This window comes from Silene latifolia, chromosome 3 (genome assembly GCF_048544455.1).
Source record: "Silene latifolia isolate original U9 population chromosome 3, ASM4854445v1, whole genome shotgun sequence".
NCBI lineage: Eukaryota > Viridiplantae > Streptophyta > Magnoliopsida > Caryophyllales > Caryophyllaceae > Silene > Silene latifolia.
This window is the reverse complement of record NC_133528.1, coordinates 36,093,672-36,116,245: the sequence shown is the minus strand read 5'-3', so window position 1 is coordinate 36,116,245 and position 22,574 is coordinate 36,093,672. Positions and strand designations below refer to the sequence as shown.

Sequence of the window (22,574 nt, the reverse complement as noted above, 5' to 3'; positions counted from 1 at the left end):
AAATTCCATTAGACTCTCGTCGCCACAATCTAACCAAAATAGCTTAAAGCCCGTGCAAGATTGCACTGTTATGTATAAAATAAGTGGCCCACTTATTTCTCATGTCGGCGATGTCTTCCTTCGAATAGGTTGGGTCTTTGTTGTTGATTGAAGGTGGGAACTACAAATCAAAATATACTTAATCAAAATAGACAGAATAAGTGAAATATTACACAGAATTAAATCCAAGTTACGTTTGAAATAGTTATTAAAACACACTAACCGGTGAGGGTATTTTGATATACTTTCGGGCATGGGCCGACAACAGAAAAAGACGCATTCGTTGCTGCCTGGTTGTTGTCCAGGAGACTATTATATAAATCACATACAAATAAGGTAAATTAGATCAACCTCTGGCATAAACATAAATTAAATGATAGGAGTAATTATTAAGAATAAACTTACTTTTATCGTGACAAAAGTTGGACTTGATGCTCCAATTGTTTGAAACACACTAATTCATAAATATATACATGAAATTATAATTAGCATTTGGCTCAGTAATACTGATGAGACATTAAAAGGATTCTAGTCTTCAAAGGTCATACAATAACAATTGACATTATAATGTAAGGTTGTAAACTTACTTAGTCATCATCTTTACAAATTTCTCAGTGGGAGGATGTTCGCAAGAGTCAATCCCGTACACTATGCCATTTTTCACACTGACTGCCGTTAGCAGCCAAAGCTTGCTATGAAATATTGAAAATTGAACGGTTAGTTCATATACATGCATGTAACCGTGTTAATAAATGAATAGAATCGTGATTCATTATAATAAACTACTATAGATACTGATTCTCATTGTATGGGGCAAACCATAGGCTTTTGGGCGTCATCAACCGTTCAGCAATTCTATCGTTGTACTCTTTGTATGTGTATCCAAAGGACTTATGAGAGAACAATTCAGGTGACACGAATCCGTAGTCATGAGAAACATAGTTCCCCTTAGCCATGTGTGTACACAGGTACCTATTACGTCAAATGGGACGAAAAATGTTATTTTCATTGATAATTTAAATAAACATCACTATTCGTAAAACCAAATGCCAAGTTTTAATTAAAAAACTTACTTCATCCAAATTCCAATGTGCATAGCATCTAACTCGTCAAGGTCGAGAAACTAACACAGTGATTCCCCATCCATATAAATAGTGAAACCGAAACCCATAACATCCTCTCCGATGTTAATCATGAGTACTTCCCCGACAGCTAGCTTCCTTTCAGCCAGCTGGCGCAAAGCTACGAACGTTAGAGTACTCAATTTTTGCTTATAATCATCGGTCTGATATCTAGGTTTAAGAGGAACACCAACGTTGTGTGCAGCAAGAGTAGATTTAACCCCGGTCTACAATTTAGAAAAAAAAATATATACATTACACGAGACGTCATATATAATTTAAATAACCAAAAAAAATGGAAAAACTCACAATCTATTTTTCAAATTATTACTACCTCTTGAATTTTGGGTGGAGAGGCAGTCGAATCAGTGACTTTAGGTGTTGACGTAGTAGTCCTAATTTCAGCCATAATGGCTTCGTGTAACTCCTGAAAATGTAAAAATTCAAATATTTACTATATGTTAGATAAGGTTACCCTAATAAATTTAAAGGCGTTCATTATATAAAATGCATTCGCTTTAGCATAACTACCCCGGAGATGTCAACAGTCATGAATTCTTCAGGCCATTGCACAATAGAACCCACGACATCTTGCAAAAGCCAATTTTCACTACATGGTACTATTAGAGTACCATACTTCTCCAGATATAACTCGGTCACTTCCAGTTCCCTCCATCCCTCACGGAGGGCAATGCCTTGATTGCCTTCAACCTCAACTCCCCTAGCAACAGTAATTCTGCCTGATGCCACTGTAGAGGTTTGGTAGTAAAGAACACACGGCTTCTTGCAAACGACCTTCACATTTTTAATTAATTAGTATATATACATGCACTACTTTAAATAATAAATTTAATTAATTAGTATATATACAGCAATTATAATCTAGTCGTAGTAGCTAATACCTCGTCAAAACCCAGAATTGGAGATGATAAGAACGTGTCTTCGGCTCCCACCTCCACCTCCTTCTCCCCTGCCTCCATGGCTTCCTCTGCATCTACCCCATCTTGATCCTTTGCCATGTATTTCTCACTTTGCATGCCCGCTTTTTTCTTCTTCTCCCCTGCTTCCTTTATGACTTGCCGAACCATAACCAACCCTTCTTCAGATGGCTTATCTCCCGTTTCCACCATTCTGAGTATCAACCTGGCCATTATTTGTAGATGTGTAGTAGAAATGAATATGATTAAAATTAGTATAATTTCAGCATATATATATGTATATGTGTGTGTATATATATATATATATATATATATATATATATATATATATAGAAGAGATCAACTAAGGTCCTTACATATATTAAGTCCATAAGTCCTAATGTGGACGGTTGGATCAAGCAAAGCAATGGCCACGATTTGGCAGTCAAACCCCACTAAACCCCATTAAACTAATATTTTTGATTTACCTCTCTCCTCTTACCCACTAACCCATGCATGCAACACTGTTTGTCCATCAGTCAATGATCATTTCCCTCCTCATTTTCTAGACAATTCAAAACAACTTGCGGGTATTTTTCCCTCTATTTCCTGTCATTTCGTCTTCCTTTTCTTTCTTCACAATTCTGATAACTCCATTTTCATCACTACCAATTAACTCCATCCTAACAAACGCCATTTTCATCACTACAAATTAATACCAACTCGCGTGCAAACTACTTTGTCTCCATTTTTTTATAAGGTATTTTCTCCATTCCTTATTCAGTGATTTGTAGTTTGTTTTTTTGTTAATTATTGCCTTTGTTAAACTATCATAAAAAGAGTTCATTTGATTTTTCAATTTTCAATTATGGGTTTGTTGATGTTTATTTGTTCAATTGTTAATTATGGTTGTGCAGATCAAATTCGAGGTCATTTTGATAATTAACAATGGTTTTTGCCAAGAAAAATGCCAAGAAATCTTCCAAGAAATCTGAATCGAAGGTAAAAAATCTCGTGTTGTTGGTATAACTCTTATAGAATGATTTGTAACTTCAATTAAATATCTGTATAACTCTAATCCCAATTGTTTGTCATCTACAGATGGATGTTGTAGAAAGTATTGACACGGGAGTTGATATCCAGGTTAAAAGTTTCGATTTTGATTTATACGTTACTAGATGTCTAACTCTGCTTACTAGATGTATAACTATAGTACTCAATATGTATAACTCTGGGTAATTAATGTAAAACTCTGGTTAATAGATGTATAACTCTGGGTAATTAATGTAAAAAACTGGTTAATAGATGTACTCAATATGTATAACACTGGGTAATTAATGTAAAACTGTGGTTAATAGATGTATAACTTTAGTACGCAATATGTATAACTCTGGTTGCTAGATGTATAACTCTGGGTTCTAGATGTATAGCTCTTCTGATTCTGTGACCAACTCCTTCTTTATAATGTCAAACTCTAATTGTTATATGTATGACTATACTTTTAATTAGTTTCCATTCATAGAGTTATACAATATATGCCTACAGTTATACAATTTATACCTGGATATATACAATATATAGCTAGAGTTATACAATTTATACTTTGGAGTTATACATTAGATGCCTGGAGTTATTCCTGGAGTTATTCATTATACTTGTATATGCTTACGATTTATACATTGTAACTCTGGGTAATTAATGTAAAAAACTGGTTAATAGATGTATAACTTTAGTACGCAATATGTATAACTCTGGTTCATAGATGTATAACTCTGGGTTCTAGATGTATAGCTCTTCTGATTCTGTGACCAACTCCTTCTTCATAATGTCAAACTCTAATTGTTATATGTATGACTATACTTTTAATTAGTTTCCATTCATAGAGTTATACAATATATGCCTACAGTTATACAATTTATACCTGGATATATACAATATAAAGCTAGAGTTATACAATTTATACTTTGGAGTTATACATTAGATGCCTGGACTTATACTTGGAGTTATTCCTGGAGTTATTCATTATACTGTATATGCTTACAGTTATACATCTAGGACTAGAGTTATACATTACATGACCAGAGTTATACTTTCTATTGCTAGAGTTATACATCTAGGACTAGAGTTATACATTACATGACCAGAGTTATACTTTCTATTGCTAGAGTTATACATTTTATCGCAGTCATTTGTTGTATAACTCGATTACATGTTGAATAACTGCTTTGTCATAATGTATAACTGGAGTTATACAATATTTGGTTAGAGTTGTACATTTTATTCCTGGAGTTATACATTATATGCCTAGAGTTACACATTAGATAACTTGTTATTATATGTATAACTGTACTGTTAATCTGAATCCCTTTTTTGTTTGTCACCTACAGATGGATGTTGTACCAAGTCTTGAGAAGGAGCGATTCTCGGGTTCAAAGTTTGACCCTTTTATAATCTGTTGTCATTTGTTGTATAACTCGATTACATTTTGAATAACTTTTCTTTGTTAGAATGTATAACTCTTGATATTTTCTGATTAACTCTATTATCAGAATGTATAACTTTTCTTATATTTTGTATAACTCTGACTATCTATTGTATTACTTTAATTCACAGTATGTCTATTTCTTTGTTCCAAATATCTCTAATTGCAACTACAGTATGTCTAATTTTGTGTGTTGTCCTTGCTTTTCCCCAGATGGTTGAGGCCAAGCCAAGGGTAAAGAGGGTGCATGAAGTAACGGTTTCGTGTCGACCTCAAAGACTTGTCTCTGTCATTGAAAAGCTTAATGAGGATCAGGTGTCCGCTTTTAAGAAGAAAATTGGGTTTGGTGGCCTTTTGGAACTCAAGATTAGCGACTTCCCACTTGCACACGTTCGCACTTCTTGGAGTCCTTCTCGACGGGTCATATGTGTTCGGGCTTCGCGGAAGAAGGAGTTTATGATCGATAAGCATGACGTGCATGATCTGTTTTCTTGTTACCTTTCGGACCCAGCCCTCTCCCTTTGGTGCCTGTGAGCTCGCAGAAGGGGTCCACCGATCCCGAGAATAAGGAGCTGAAGGATAAATGGCGGCAAGCGTACGGGGTGGCCAAAGGGAATAGTTCAATACCCTTAGGGAAAGTTTTCAAGCAACTTATGGAGTACGAGGAGGCGGACGATCAATTTTGCCGCCTATTTGTTTTGTTCTGTATGTCTTCATTCCTCGCACCCACCCCAAACAACGGGATAGATTGGAAGTCATTAAGGGCTGTAGAAGATCCTAAAGCCATCCCGCATTTTGACTGGTGCTCTTATATTTTGGACATGATGGTGAAAGCGGGGGTAGACTGTAAAAACGGGGTAACAATGTTGAACGGGTGTATCCCGTTCCTCATGATAAGCTACTTTCAGCGATATGATTACAAGGGTAAGCCTTGTGAACATGATCTACCTTTGATCAAACATTGGGATGAAACTGCGCTTGTAGAGAGGGTAAAATTTGAGGTGGGTCAAGGGGGATTGGGTACTTTAACCTTGTCTAAGACCAGGTATCCAAGGTGCCTTCAAGACCCCTCTTATGGAAGGAGTGTGGACGAGTGCACCTCGGCGGCCCGCGTGAACCCAAACAATCTGTTGCTAACAGCCCCCACCCTCTCTCTCCCGCCCAAGTTCGAGAAGAAGTTCCTTCGAGATAGAACTACCATCGGGCGTCGAGGATGACCAGGAATTGAAAGCTAGGGCTGTCGATGTAAGTGCAAACTATTATATATTTCTGCAGATGGATTCTGTTTCAGCTTAACGTACCCATATATTATAATATAACTAACTTAGTGTACTTCTTGGATTCAGGGTACCCACGAGCTTTATCTACAAATGCAAAGGAACGCTATTGTGTTCTATTCATGGTACGCACATGCAACCGCACGGATCAAAGCTGTAACTAGTGATCCGACGGGCCTAAATCCTAGTCAGGCCTCTCAAGAATTCTTTGAGGGTGAAAAGATTCAAAAGTACGTCGCTGAAGCAGAACATATTGCAGAAAGGCTGAAGGTTTCTGTGGGTAACGCTCCTGCATTTGGAGAGGTAGTTCTTGAGCCTCCCAAAAATCGACGGAATCGATGCATCTACGCGTCAAATAAGTGAAGTTCTGTCTAGTCTCGCCAATGATGCGGGTGGCAGGGGTGGTAACCCCGTGTTGAGCCGCGTCTAGAGTCCGTCAAAGCCGAGACACCAACGAAATCGATTGCGATTTCATGGTCAAAGATTATGGAGGAAGTGGGAGGTGATACGATCATTTCTAAGCCGTTGTCACCTGATAGCCCAGGGGTTAGAGGATCAAGTTGTGTGCACCCCCGCCCCAACTGTCAGAGAACTGTTGTTGGAGGCGCGTTACACCGAGGAGGAAATTGACGAAACTCTTGGACCGTCAAAGGACGATGAGGCTCGTCTCTGGAAAGGTGATGAGGGGCATGAGCACGTTCATGAGGACGGATTGAATGAAAATGCTGAAAATGGTGGAAGATTGTCGACACGACCATGAAGGAGCAAAGAGACATTGTAGGCCAAGGCGACGGATGGTCGAGAGAATGCTTTGAATCTCGCCCGTGGTAGGTGATGAGGTGCATGAGCAAGTTCATGGGGAGGGATTGCAAGAAAATGTTGAAAGATTGTCGACAATCAACCGTCGAAAAAGGCGATGGAAAAATCTACGGTCCCGAATGGGTTTGGACACACAAGAATTGATGGAGTGTCTGTTTTCTCTTTTCTTTGAAATGAAGGAAGGCGCATGTGGACTTCCAGCGTACGGGAGTGGTCCTGGTGGCGAGGTAATTTTTTTAATTTGCGATAAATACTTTTTATACAATGTTTTTTTTTTTTTTTTGTTTATTGGTAGTGTATAACTCTATGTTGATATAGTATAACCTTGTTGAAACTTATGTTGAGGCCTTGTAACTGTAGTATAACTGTAACGGCCGGTTGGTACAACTCTTAACCAGTATACGACCACAGTTATACAGTATATGACTAGAGTTATACATTAGATAGCTGGAGGTATATCTAGAGTTATACAGTAGAGTTTTACATTATAGTGTATATGCTTACAGTTATACATTATATGGCCAGAGTTATACATTTTATGCTTACAGTTATACATTTTATGGCCAGAGTTATACGTTTGGCGTTTAATTTTTTTATTTTTCATTCAGGCCACTTTGAAAAAGGATGTAATTGAGAATGTTGGACAACATTCTAACAATGGGGGAGTAAACGTAGATGTTGTCGAGGGTGCGGAGATCACCCGGGGGAATCCTTCAACTGAATGTACTGGAAATGAAATCCCCCTGACTTTCATGAGCACGGCAGAGGTGAATGAGGCATTTGCCGGGGTTGAGGAGCGAATGATCGGTGCTGCCAAAGAAGGTTTGGTAGTTGAAATCGCTGGTGCTAGGGTTGAGCCGGTTGCACCACATCCACCCCCTATTTATGTGCCGCGATGTGACATGATCCACCACCCCTTCTTGCTGCATTCAGCTGACCCCCTTCCGTGTATGGACATTGTACCTGAGAACCTAGGTTGTTCTCGGGATTGCGGGGCACCCGAACCTGACCAGCACGTATGCTCACAGTGGTTGCGTTTTAACAAGGAACGTTTCAGGACGGTGTTCAGGGTGAGGAAGGATGTAATGGATTATGTATTTGATGAATTCCACGACCATAATAAATCGTAAGTAAAAGATAAGTTTTACCTATATTTCAATACGACAGACAAACAGGCCATGAATGCATTCCCTTGCTGCGTGTCTCAATTTTGCTAATCCTTTGTAGGGAACAATTGGTCACATATCCCACACCAAACTGCATAACGCGTATTGATCTCCAGTCGTTGATGCCCGGGAAACAGATTCTGGGAAATGTCATCGACTGCTGGTCCGTGCTACTCAATCAGCTTACGCACGCGAACACCGCAGCTGTTTCAAGTTCGCGCTGTTTCTTTGGCCTAAGTCACTCTGTAAGTGTGCTCGAACTCCGCAAGTTATTTTGTGACAACCTGTACGTACCTTGTGATACAAGCTGCCAACCCCCGTCTATCATTTTTATAGGCCCTAGCAATTGAAATTTGGCAAGGCAGGAAGAAAAACTTGGTTGTTGATCATTCTGAAGGCTTTTGTTACACGTGGGACATGTGGCAAGAGTCGTGTCCTAGTCCATTCCAACTGGACTCCGATATGGTGAGCTCAGATATCAATATAGAGACATTTACATACTGGAATGATACATTATTTCCGTAGAGTTTAACAGTATATGCTTAGAGTTGTACAATATATGCTTTGGAGTTAGGCCTGGAGTTATACCTAGAGTAATACCTGGAATTATACACTACACTGTATATGCTTACAGTTATATATTTTATGGCTAGAGTTATACATCCTATTGCAAGAGTTATACATTATATAACTCTAGCTTTCAGAATGACTAGAGTTATTCGTTGCAGGACTGAAGTTATACATTATTTTGTGTAGAGCTATACAGTATACGCTTAGAGTTTCGATGAGTGGCTAACTTCACTCCATAACTCTGGACATATAATGTATAACTCTTGCCATAGAATGTATAACTCTATGCACATAAAGTACAACTGTAAGCATATACAGTATAATGTATAACTCCAGGCAAATGCTTACTGCACATAATGTACAATCTGCAACAATATATCTTTGTGTAACTCTAGCAATTGATTGTGCAACTCTACTCATATAATGTATAACTCTAGCAATAGAAAGTATAATTCCAACTACGCACAATATGTATGCCTCTAATCTGCTTATTATGTTTTATAACTCTTAGATTTTTGGTGCATGTGTGTAGGTTTTCGTCCGTGCGGTAAGCACCGGTGATGAAGATCATTACTCTTGCATTTGTATAAATTTCCTGTCGGAGCAGATCGAGTATCTTGATAATCGTTCTTACGAGGACGATCTTCTGAAATTACCGTACGGAGGGATTGCGCGTATTACTGTAAGTCCTATCAAACTGGTGACTAGATTAATTATTATCTCCATTTGTTTTCTTAATTGGTAATCCGCTTTTAAACGCCTTGCCTAACTTCCGCCAGGCTGATGCAATGGGAAAGTATATGGCCTACAAAGGGCTCGACAAAGGCAAGAGAGTTGAAGGGTTCCCTTTTGTCAACATTACATTCAATCGGCGGGGAGCGGGACATACGCCAATGACTGTGGTCTGTACGTCATGGTTCATATGTTCTTTGTCCGTGCATCCGTGGAGAGCCATTCGACTGTACCCTAGGGACTGAGGAAAGCAATGACCTCATGCGAGCGGAAATTGCTGCAACCCTTGTCCTCGGTGACATTAACGTGGACAGGGGAAGATGTGTTATCCAGGGTATCGGCTTTTAAGGAGCTTAAAGACCGTGAATTGGAGGAGGTGCGTGATAAACATAGGTCACCCAAGAACACAAGTGGAAGGAAGAGAGGTGTTGGAAACGCCGGTGAGAACAGGTTCGCTAAACGACCTTGCTCTAAGGTCAGTTCAACCTTCCGGACTCCACCTTCCAAAGTAGCCCTGGGCGGGACGCCGTCCGTCGGGCCCTCTCAGCTGTTAATAGCCGCTCCTGGGGTAAGGGCGACGGCCTTGGTTGCACCAAATATGTCGGCGAACTAGACGCCGACCTTACCGTGGTCGCCAAGATGATGAAGATGAACAAGGCATTAACTAGGGACATCCCGGTGTATCGCAAACAAGTGGCTGACTACGTTTTTCTTGATGACTACAAATTTCCAAATGAGTAAGCTGTCTAAAATCCTATTTTTTATCATATTAAGTTTTATTAATATAGTCACATTTCCATCTTGGGAATTCTACCGTATTTTGAGTAGAGTTTTACGAGTATATGGTCGAGTTGTACAATATATACTTTGGAGTTATACATTAGAGGCCTGGAGTTATACCTAGAGTGATACATGGAGTTATATGTTTCATCACTGAAGTTATAAATATCGTTAATGGGGTTACACATTCCTAAACTGCAGTTATACGTTTCACCAGTGAAGTTATGCAGTCATTTTAATAGCAGTTACCTTCCCATTTAGTATACGTTATAGCCTGATTAACTCCTTCTGTCTGAACTACAGTGAACCACTTGTGAGTTATGGCCGGCACGGAACAATTAATAGGTTGAAAATGTTGTCTATGCTCCCCGAGACGCCAATGGATGAAAAAGTGATTGAGTGTTGGTCCTTGTTGCTTAATCGATTGGAGGCAGAGGATTGCGGGCTTTTTCGTTCGTCTTTCTTCGGTATCCGTCATATGGTATTGTCCTAATCAATCCCTTTAATATGTTATAAGAGTTGCACATACCCTCTTTAAAACTTTCACAAGTGGAAATTAAGTCTAAAGTTATACATTCACCCGGAGTTAAACATTTTGTTTTGAGGAGTTATTAACAACCAGATGAACTCGGGCATTCTTCATTATGCTATAAGAGGTACTGTGCAACTCCAATGCACAACCCCTATAACTCCACTGGTATCCTCACACATATACTTTGCTACTTGAACAGAAATAATCTTGAACCTTGTGCGAGACCCCATCCAACAAACACCGGACACCGACAGGTTGTACAATACGTGGGACGTATTCGAACCGACGTGGGGACAGATTTCAGCTTCAAGGCTGATTTAATCTTCGTACCCATTAAGATTGAAGCCCATTATGCATGTGTGTGTATCAACTTTAATTCTAGGACGATTGATCTTCCGGGACTGTAAGTACTATTCAAGTCCGCGGCAATCGGAGATATGCAAAGCTGGTCACATTGTTGTAAGTGGAATTAAATTGTAATTATGTTCAACAACTAAAAAGTGGGGTCACCGCTTTTACAATCTCACTTTTTGACGTTCTTGCCTCGCCAAAGCGAGCCTCATGAGCGACTACGTGGAGTCGAGGGTCAAAGAGAAGAACGGAGGGAAAGACATACCGGCGTTCGATTCCGTCGAGATCCCGTTTGCCTGGCATCATCAAACTATAAATGACACCGAGTCTGGCTTGTTCGCCATGATGCACATGTTAATGTACGAGGGGGAAAGGTTTGATCACGTTGATCTCGAGAGGAAGGTGAACCGTCGCTATTTGGTGATCCAGTTGGCAGCGACGCTTCTCTAGCGACATGAACATCATCGGGAAGCGATTCGGACAAGGTCAATGGTTTCATCGGCGATAAATTACAGATCGCCAAGCAATTAGAAGCCAGACGGAAAGCAGCGCGGAGAGGACCAAAAAAACCTGCTAAAAGATAGAATTTATTTTCTTTTGATTATGTATCCTCTTTTTTTGCAACTCTAGTATGTTGTCATGAAACTCCTTGACAACTTAGACAACTTTTTGTCATAGATTGTTACTATATCATCTTGGTCAGTGATAATTAAAATCCAAGTTTCGCAAATAAGTATTAGAGTTATACACTCTGTGAAGTAAAGTTATATAAATTATGTACAGGACTTATACATCACATGACTGCAGTTGTGAAAAAAAGGCAAAATTTATCAGACAGCTAAGAGTTATAGAAAAAACATCAACAGTTATACAAACTGTGTACCAGAGTTATACAACATATGACTACAGTTATGTAAAAGGCAATTGTTATTAGACAGTTATGAGTTTTACAAAAAATAACAACAGTTATACAATATGTGAACAAGAGTTATACACTCTGTGAAGTACATTTATCCATATATGGGTAAGAGTTGTACTTAAAGCCACTGAAATTATAATTCATTCTTAAAGCCACTTTTCAATATCGGATATGTTGCCATGAACAGAAGTCGTCAAAATAATGTAAAAGAGTTATACAACATTAGCTTGAAACTTCACAGACCATATTACTGAAGTTATACAAACTGGAAGGTGCAACCCCCCTTCAAAATAGACAAAAGCTAGCTATTAACGACCCCTTCCGTCTCACCAGATTTTTTACCTTTTAAAGAAAAAAAGATTGTAAATAATTTGTTGAGACGGGGGTATTTTTCTACTGCCTACTACTACAGCATGTTAAGTTTCTCTATTCTTCTTCTTCGTCGTCTTCGTCTTCTTCTTCTTCTTCTTCTTTCTCTTCTTCTTCTTCCTCTTCTTCTTCTTCTTCTTCTACTGCTTCAGATGCTGGTGAAGACGGTGGATGCTCAGAGAATGGGTTAGGGCAGTTCCGTTTATCGTGGTGTGCCATTTGTTTACAGTTATTACACATGCGCTTTGGCTTAGAAGCCAAGGCAATGGCTTTAGCCTTAGCTGACACCATTCTTTTACCGCTGCCTTTGTTTTTCGATTGTTTTGGTGGAAGTATTGTTACCTCGTCACTGGCGGGGCAACCAAGGATTCGCTCAAATTCCTGCTGCTTTGTTAAATCCTTCTTGTACGGTAAAAGTTTCTCCTTGAACTCTCTAATTAACGAGCTTAAGTTCACAACTTCAGTCTCACTCGTGCCACGAAGTAAACCAATGGTTGCATGAACTTCTGACCACAACTTCACCATCGCAACTTCTTTTGCATCAGCGCTACTATTTGTTTCCATTTGTTCACCATCACATTCTGATAATCTGAATTGCAATGCATCCTTTCTCCATCTTGTAGAAACGTAATCACCCGGAATTGTCTTCATGCCGTTAGCCGACAAAATCCATACTATATGTCGGCACAGAAATCCCATTTTTCAAACATCATACAGTGCACTCTGTGTAGTCTGTGTCCCTGTAATCCAATTAAATCATGCCGTCAGTAGTCTTATACATATAATAACAGTTAAACATTATCACGTAGAGTTATACATATGGCAACAAGAGTTATACAGTCTGAAAGCTACAGTTATTCAAACCCTAATCAGAGTTATACTACAAATAGCTGCAGTTCAGTTAAAAATTGAATTTCTAATGTTATTCTGGAAGTAGAGTTATACATTCTGAAAGCTAAAGTTATTCAATATATAACCAGAGTCATACTGCAAATGACAACAGTTCAGTGAAAAATTGAATAACTCCTAATGGCAACAACAATTAAACATATGGCAACAAGAGTTATACATTCTGGAAGTAGAGTTATGCATATTATCGGAAAATTATACATTCGAAAAACTTTAGTTCACTGAACAATTGTATAACTTCTATCTTCAGACAATGTAACTTTGGCGCAATATCTACCAACTTTAGTCAACTACCACATAAAGTTGATGCCAAAATGTTGTTACCTGGGTTGTACTCTACGTTGAAACTTTTCTGTCTGATTGAATCCTTTACGGCAGTCACTTCAACCCCATCTACTTCAGCATAGCCCCCGGTCTTACATGTATCGATTGAGCAAATGACCTCTAGTTGGAATTCCTTGAAAACCTCACGGGTATAAACATTTGCCGCATATTCCTCCATGGGTAAATGCGTGCCCGGTGCCGGTGTTGAGTGTCGGTTTTCATGGTCAAGTCTCTTCTGCGTATGCCGCTGATGGTCCATAGCGCTTTCAAAACGCATCCAAAACTCCACTAACGTACCTGACTTCTGCTCGAACTTCTTAAAAAAACTATTACTGCTCTCTGATCTCTGGGTTGTTCTCATTACACCACCCATGTTCAAGTCCCTGCAATGTGCCATCACCCATTGTCTCCTTTTATCGAACGCCTCTGTAAACCACTCATTGTTCACAAGACCATGCGCGTCCATTATTTACGCCCACCTAGCGTCAAAGTCGTGCGCTTCTATGTTGTCGTCCCATATAATGTTGTTCAATTTCTGAACGAACTCCTTATAATCCTCCCTTGTCACCCCGACCTTTGATGGCACCTTGTTCATTATATGCCACATGCAAAATCGGTGGCGTGCAGTCTTGAAGGCAAGGGGTACGGCCTTAATAATGCCCGGATCCTGATCTGTGATAATGTACTTGGGTTCCTTTCCTCCCATAGCATTCAAAAACCTGTTGAAAACCCACTGGAAGTATTCATGGTCTTCATGGGCAATCAACGCCCCACGTAATGTTACGATCGCTTATGGTGATCTATGCCAGTGAATGGCGTGAAAATCATATCGTATTTGTTTGTTGAGTATGTTGGGTCGTACGACACTGCATCTCAATACGGAGTAGTTCCTCCTAGCGGTTTTGTCAGCCCATATTGCGCACCGAAGGCTGTTATCCTTGTCAACTTCATAATCAAAATAAAACCCCTGCCTATTCTGTGCCATATTCTTGAACCGGTCAATGAACAATTGACCGTCCCGTTTATGGATGAAGCACTTCACATCTCTGTGGAAGTTCTTAAAATCAGTTAAGGATGCACCAATGTTCTCGAACCCGTTTATGAACTCCTTACACATGTTGTACGTCCTAGTTGCTCCTATCCTCAACTGCAGGGACAACAAATCCTTATCGATGCTTATTAATAACCAAGATTTCCTCAACTATAACCCTTTCAGCTATTCTTATAACTCCATCATACATATGCATAACTCCGTTGATTTATTGTGCACCTACTTATTATTTTTAACTCTTAGGTTACATAACTCTATCATCTCGGTGAATAACTTTAGAAGTTTGCCATTCAATTAGTGGATGTTTGTTTAATAGTAAACTAACCCTTGAGTTGTACATTATCAAGTACTTGTGAAAATCTTCTATGTTCCGCGACATCTTTTGAAACTGACGATCCTCACTCGATACAAGCTCGTGATTATGCCCCATGTGGAATCGGTCAATTACTAGTACTCCATTCTTCATAAATAGCCTGACATGTGCTTTACACCCTACCCTCTTGACTGTATATTTCTTCTGGTTTGCAGTTCTTTTTCCCCATTGCATTTCTTCTTCCCTAACCTCGGTCTCTTTTTTTTAATTACTGCCTCTCCTTTTGGGACATATGTGAATCCCTCTCTGTTGCAAACCAAAGAACTTTGTCTTTACTTCACCGTCGCGCCATTTTTTCGTCGAGTACTTCCGAACATCAAACCCGGACGCCAATGCATAAACTTTATAGAATGTCACTGCCTCGTCGATTTCAAAAAATTGTTGCCCTACACAAGGTGTAAACTCCGCTGCCAAATGCTTACAATACTCAGCTTCCGCTGCCTTACGACCACCTGAGCAGAATCAAACATCCATGAAATGATTAAGAAATACATAACTCTACGCATATACTGTATAACTCTATGCACAGACTGTATAACTCTGGGCACAGAGTGTATAACTTTGGGTATATAATGTATAACTCTTACCATTCAATGTATAACTCTAGACAAACTCTGTATAACCCTAGTCATTCAATGTAAAACTCTAGTCATACAATGTACAACTCTAGTCAAACTCTGTATAACCCTAGTCATTCAATGTATAACTCTAGTCATTTAATGTATAACTCTAGTCACAGTATTTATAATTCTAGTCAAAAGATGTAAAACTCTAGTCACAATTTGTATAACTCTAGACATACAATGTATAACTCTGGCATCTGATGTATAACTCTAGTCACACTGTAGAACTATTGGCATTTGATGTATAACTCTAGTCACAGTATTTATAATTCTAGTCACACTTTGTAGAACTCGGGCACAGAATGTAAAACTTTAGGCGATAATGTATAACTCTAGTCACAATGTATAACTCTAGTCACAATCTGTATAACTCTAGACATACAATGTATAACTCTTGGCATCTGATGTATAACTCTAGTCACAATCTGTATAACTCTAGACATACAATGTATAACTCTTGGCATCTGATGTATAACTCTAGTCACAGTATTTATAATTCTAGTCACACTTTGTAGAACTCGGGCACGAATGTAAAACTTTAGGCGGATAACGTATAACCCTAGTCATCCAATGTATAACTCTAGTCATTTAATGTATAACTCTAGTCACAGTATTTATAATTGTAGTCAAAAGATGTAAAACTCTAGTCACAATCTGTATAACTCTAGACATACAATGTATAACCCTTGGCATCTGATGTATAACTCTAGTCACAGTATTTATAATTGTAGTCAAAAGATGTAAAACTCTAGTCACAATCTGTGTAACTCTAGACATACAATGTATAACTCTTGGCATCTGATGTATAACTCTAGTCCTTTTTATGTATAACTCATTCTACACAATGTATAACTCTGTCCATATAATGTATAACTCTAGGTATATAATGCATAACTCTATGCATACTTTACATTCTAAGAGTATACATTTAATTAAACGGCACAATATCTGGAATGCGAAGGGTTATAAGATTTGAAGCAGGGATATGGCACAACTTCCTAAACAAAATTCGTATTAATTTAAGCATCAACCACCAAACATATTAATTAAAAAACCACTCAAAGGACACATTACTAATTATAAATTCATTCCACTGCCTCAATAACCAGTCCATTATATCCCTATCTCCACCCTAAACTCAAAAACCTAAATTCTTAAAACCTAATAAACTCCAATCTTCCTTCAAGAATGAATGATACCATTCGTTTAACATGCATTATGACCGAGTACAACAAAAGTTTCATAAGCCGCTTGAGGGAAATCGAGAGGAAGTACAGGGAATTCCTTAAGGATGCTCGGATCGCACTCAAGGACGCCAAAGAAAATGGCTTGTCGAGCAAAGCAGATATCTGCAGCTGTTAGAAGATATTGCATCTGCTGAACGAAACCTCCAAATAGCAAAGGAGGAGAGGATGAATATCATAGAAGAGACTGCATCCCTATATGAACATCTAAGAACTGTTTTTTAGCAATGCATTAGGTTTATGTATCTATATATCTATTAATTAAGTTCATCTATGTTAAATGTTTTGGTAATTTGTTTTATTTTATTTGTTTTATTTTATTTAATTTGTTTTGGTAATAAACTCAGAAAAACTAAGCGACTATTAATTACAGAAAAAACCATGACGGAGAAAAATACAAGCAAAGAACACAACAGTCCGTATAAGTCTAGAAACAGCATGTATAACTCTATGCTTTTAATGTATAACTCTAATCATACAATGTACAACTCTAGAGACAAAGATGTATAACTCTAATCATACAATGTACAACTCTAGAGACAGCATGTATAACTCTGTGCATTTAATGTATAATCTAGGCACAGTCTGTATAACTCTACGTACACAACATATAACTCTAGTCATACAATGTATAACTCTAGTCATACAATGTATAACTCTAGCTATACAATGTATAACTCTTATCATACAATGTATAACTCTAGTCATACAATGTATAACTCTAGCTATACAATGTATAACTCTTATCATACAATGTATCTCTTATCATACAATGTACAACTCCATACACAGTCTGAATAACTCTAATAATACAATGTACAACTCTAGAGACAGCATGTATAACTCTGTGCATTTGATGTATAATCTAGGCACAGTCTGTATAACTGTAGTCATATACGATGTAAAACTCTAGGTACAAAACGTATAACTCTAGTCATACGATGTATAACTCTAGCTATACAATGTAAAACTCTTAGCATATAATGTAAAACTCTATAAACAGTCTGTATAACTCTAGTCACACGATGTATAACTCTAGCTACATCATGTATAACTCCAGGCATATCATGTACACCCATCTTCACTTAATGAATTTATAACTTCAGCTATAACATTAATAACTATATCAAAATTGGTTCTTTAGTAAGATTTTTACGCACAATTTAGGTTTTCAATTACCCTGTTACCTGAAGCTGCAGGAAATATTCAAAGAGTTTTACTACAAACGTCTGGAGTTATAATACTGTATTATTGAAGTTATACATATTTGGGTCAGAGTTTTTCAAAAACGCACTGGAGTTATAATTCCTACTTGATCAAGCTTTTCAATTTCGATCATTTTTTGCCATCAACAACAAGCTACCAAAATGAAAGAACAATCTTGATGAACACCATGAAAGTACAACAGTATTAACAATAATAACCTAGACACAAATAAGAAAGTAAACAACTCACCTTCGACGGCAACTTCAATCTGCATATGATCCACTTCACAAACACCGAATGTCATTTCCCTTTGTTTCTCGATGAAGAATGACAATTTTTTTAACGGATGAACAATAACGTACTTTATCTTATAACAATTTTTTTATCCGACGATCACGACATAGTTTTCCATTAGCGCTGATATTTCTCTTATTTTTTTGATGATTTATATTGTATTTTACAGATTTAGGATCGTTTTTAAGGGATTTTTATGGGTTTTTGCTTGTTGAGAGGTTTTGAATGGTGAAAAGAGGAGGGAAGCATGCAAAATGATATAGGAGGCTTTGTTTATTCATAATGTCCGCGGGATTTGATATGGTGGCGATACATAAACGGTGGAAGTGGTCCTCTCTCACACAATCAACATTTTCTTTTTTTTTTTGCTCTAAAAAACACGCCCTCTCTCCTCATCTCATCCCTTCAATCCCTTCATCCAAGGGCTCTTATAAAGACTTAGGGCCTTATAAGGTATGAAGACCTTATAAGAACTCTTCTCTATATATATATATATATATATATATATATATATATATATATATATATATATATATATATATATATATATATATATATATATATATATATATATATATATATATATATTATGTTGAATAAAATACAGTATTTATATACCCTATCATCACCACTCATTGTCCTTCGAGTATTTTTCCCAAAATACTTAGTGATACCAACATGCGTCGATACCCCTCTCACACGACCTGGATGCTCTGCTTTGCCGATTGCCCTAGCAAGAATGTCATCGCGTCCTTCAGGCTTCCATTTTCCTTCTTGTATCTCCTTCTCACAGATCCTCTACATACACTTAAAACCATTATGCAACTAAATTTTATTTAAACTCATAATTATATAACCGACCACCAGTGGTAGGAGTGACATATTTATTCAAACTTACAATTTTCTCTTTGATGGCCTTATCATATGGAGTTTCTAACTTTCCATTCTTAGGAGTGTGACCGACCACCCAAGCGTCGTGATGATTGACAGTTCCAAGCTTCTTCTTAATCAATCTATAACCTGTTGGAGTAGTGTCCTCCACAATGAGTGCGTTTACATATTAAATCTCGTAAAAGGAATATCGGGGATTTATTTTATTTATTTGTCAGCTGGTCATCGTTAATCGGTAATGATTGGCTGACTAGAGTTTCACATTACTGTCGTGTGACGGCGGTGATCAGCTGATCCCTTTAGGTCACACCTATAGGATGACGCCCAAATAGAATAAATTAATTGTTTGTATGAGATACGAGATAATTAATTCCTTGTATTACTTGACTTTTAATTAGTCACGTAAAAGTATTATTTGATGACGGGTTACGAACTCGGGACAAGGAGATTTATTATTTAATTATGTGATATTTAAATAATAAATAATTAGAATTTCTTAATTAATTGTTAATTAATTAATTTTATACGATATGTGTTTTTGTTTTGAAATGGAATTAATTAGCTATTTAATTTTTACAAGAGGTTGTAAAATTAGCTAAGTGGGATAATATTGACACATTGTATGTTGATAAAATGGTCTTATGATTACTTAATGGTTAAGTAGTCATTGGTAGTTAATTTGTATTATTTAAGTGTTAAATAATTAAATTAATATTTAATTATGTAAGATAATTAAATATAAGACTTATAAGCATTTGTGGGGCAAATGTCGAAAACCGAAATGGACTCAAATATGTCCACTTGTACCGGTTTTATGAGGACATCACAAGTGTCCATTAAGTGGCATTTTTCCACTTAATATTGTCTCCACATTTGCCTATAAATACCCATGCAATTACACCATTTAACATGTTGGAAAAATTTGAAGAAACTTTTGGTCTTTAAGGGTGCTTTGGCCGGTTTCTCTTCATCACCAAGAGACCAAATTTTCTTCTTATTTTGTTTATCATTTTCATCTTAAAACACATATAAAAACTAACTAATAATATTATCAAAGTAATAATATTAATTAGTACATCAAATATACAATTACAAGGTTACTACTATTATTAACTAGCTATTAATTTTAGTAGTATTTTGGGTTAATCTTGGGTGCCACCAAAGGAGATTACCTATATTGATAATTGGTGTTCTTGGAGGATCATCCATAGTTGAATAGCTCAAGAACTATAAAGGTAGGAGACCTTTGTAGTGCCCATATTTGCCTTATAGCAATGTAAGGAATTTTTGTCTTAAGATGGTTTAAAACCATCTTTTATACTTTTTATTTGCATGCATGTAGATTTAGACCACTTTAAATTAATTTATAATTTTAATATCATAATATGAGTATTAATTTGGTCTAAATAACTAACAAGTGGTATCAGAGCATTGTTAAATACATGCATGTTGTCTTAAGACGATTTTAGTAATTTATGAGATAAATTAATAAAATTGATATTATGTTACTAAAATTCGTTTTATCACATAATATAGTCTTGCATGTAAATAATCTGGTCTTAGGATGATATGGGACGAAAATTTGATTTTTGTTAAATTTTTCCACTTTTTATAACTTAAATTGGCATAAAATTGAGTAAAAATGCATTAAAATTAATTAAGAGTTAATTAAATTGGGTTGCATGTTAATTTTATGCATATTTATTTATAAATAACCACATGCATATTCTATTTATGAGATAAGTAGATACTTTAGGTTAATGTGATTAATTTAGGTAGTTTATTGATTTTTATTTGATAAAAATGGGTAAATAATGGTTATTTTGTAAATAAATATTGATTTAACATTAGGGCTCGAAATTTCTGAATTTTTAGCTCCTGGAAATTTTTCCAAAATGTACAAAATTTTATTTTAAGTCATTTCAATTTTTATGGTTTGATTTAGAATTAAATCGTAAAAATTGTCGCTTTACCGATTAAATTGTGAAATCGTTTTAAATAAATTTTAAAATCAAAAATTTTCACTTGCATGGCATTTTTGGTGTAATACCATAATGTTCATGGTTTTGAAATTTATTTTTCCATAAATTTTTATATTAAATGGAATTTTTGTATGATAATTGTGAATTATTATATCATTTTTGTCACAATTGTGTTTTAATTCCCATATAAATTCAAGATAATTGTTGAGAATAATTATTTTGATATTAGACCAGATTAGTATGATGTGTATTTCTTAAAATTGTTTTAAGAATTGATTATGAATTTTTATTGGTAAAAATTCCGTCAAAGCAAGCTCAAATGATCGTTGTTGGTAAGTTAGACGATTTGGCATGTCATTTTCCATAATGCATTTTATTATTCATTTAGATGAATGGTTTTTAGAATTATTGTTATGTAATTTTTCCTAATATGGCCATAGGTAGAAGTTGGTATTTCCCGAAATGTAAGGGAATATCGACTTGTTTTGTAATTAATTGCGATTTCGCATCGCCTAATTTGTAATTAATTAATAGTTTTATTTTAATTTTATTACAAATTGTATAATAGGGTATTGTTATGTAATTTAATTATTAGTAATCAGATGAAGCTACTAAAGACGGAGTTTTTATGAAGACGGTGTTTTCGGAAAGGCGTTCCGAAATCTTAAAGAAGGAGGCCAATTTATGAAGACTCAAGGGACCAAGGAGTTGGTTTCCGAAGTGTAATAATTTTAGTTAATTAGATTAACTAGTTGGCCATATTAGGACTTGTTTGTTTTAATTCTTTTATGCATTCATGCCAAATCGTCACTACATGTTTTTTTTTTGTTATCGATTTAATCGTCTAGCATTCACTAATTTTGTTCACTTAAAAGTGATAGACAATTAAATTGATAAGATCTCTCACATTTTGTTTAAAATTGAGATTAAGCCTTACCAAATAATAGCACCTATGAATCCCTTCTTCATTAGAGGTAGGTTCGGATCACCGAGGTACACTCTTTTTACGTTGGGTAAGTAGGGTAATAAAAGTTATTACGCGTGAAAATTGGTTGGACTCAACGAGATAAATATGGGTTGAATCGGTCCACCGTGCCCATATTTATTCTGGGCTAAAAGATAGTTTTTAAGAAAATCAGTCAACCAAGAATTCTAGTAGTAGAATCAGTCAAAATGTTGACTCACCAAATTTATATAAATATGGGTTGAATCGGTCCACCGTGCCCGTGTTTATATAAAATTGGATCTTGGAATCATTTATATAATTCAGTGGGAGATCATTATATAAATGGGAACTTGTTAAATAGTTTCACAAGTTAAATATTTATAGACGATAAATGTTAATCTTTCCTTTATTTCCTTTGTAGTAATCACGATGACTTCTACTAGTGAAACCGCCACCATAGCTAGAGATTTATGGCTACGTTCTTTTATGGACAAATATGTATTAAAAGCCGACGGTAGTAATTTTAAAGATTGGGAAGAACAACTTCGATTAGCTGCCGCAGGTGATGGCAAATTACGCTACCTTGTCGATCCCTCTCCCCCTTCGCCTAGTACTAGGGCCATTGCCGATGTAAGGGAGGTTTTTTCAAATTATCAA

The 22,574-nt window shown here is 36.6% G+C and overlaps 2 protein-coding genes and 1 long non-coding RNA gene across 4 annotated transcripts; 2 read left to right on the top strand and 1 right to left on the bottom strand.

Annotated features, from left to right (window-relative positions):
- The first annotated feature begins 2,990 nt into the window (after positions 1-2,990).
- LOC141646042 (uncharacterized) lies at positions 2,991-3,473 on the top strand. Its single transcript, XR_012545302.1, has 2 exons — positions 2,991-3,079; positions 3,179-3,473. It is a non-coding gene; the product is annotated as an uncharacterized LOC141646042 (long non-coding RNA).
- A 2,849-nt stretch (positions 3,474-6,322) lies between these two features.
- Positions 6,323-8,390, top strand: LOC141648942 (uncharacterized). The gene is made up of 4 exons (XM_074457647.1): positions 6,323-6,382; positions 7,204-7,781; positions 7,883-8,066; positions 8,158-8,390. Exons 1-4 carry the CDS (start codon positions 6,323-6,325, stop codon positions 8,344-8,346), a joined length of 1,011 nt encoding a protein of 336 aa, XP_074313748.1. The 3' UTR covers positions 8,347-8,390.
- Positions 8,391-12,002: 3,612 nt separating this feature from the next.
- On the bottom strand, positions 12,003-18,123 carry LOC141646041 (protein FAR-RED IMPAIRED RESPONSE 1-like). 2 transcript variants are annotated; one of them, XM_074454137.1, is made up of 4 exons: positions 18,054-18,123; positions 14,684-15,183; positions 13,308-14,454; positions 12,003-12,814 (listed from the first exon to the last, which is right to left on the bottom strand). In XM_074454137.1, exon 4 carries the CDS (start codon positions 12,771-12,773, stop codon positions 12,132-12,134), a length of 642 nt encoding a protein of 213 aa, XP_074310238.1. In that variant the 5' UTR covers positions 12,774-12,814; positions 13,308-14,454; positions 14,684-15,183; positions 18,054-18,123; the 3' UTR covers positions 12,003-12,131. The 2 variants fall into 2 exon arrangements, with proteins under 2 accessions (XP_074310238.1, XP_074310239.1); XM_074454138.1 differs by having other exon boundaries at positions 12,216-12,814.
- Positions 18,124-22,574: the final 4,451 nt, after the last annotated feature.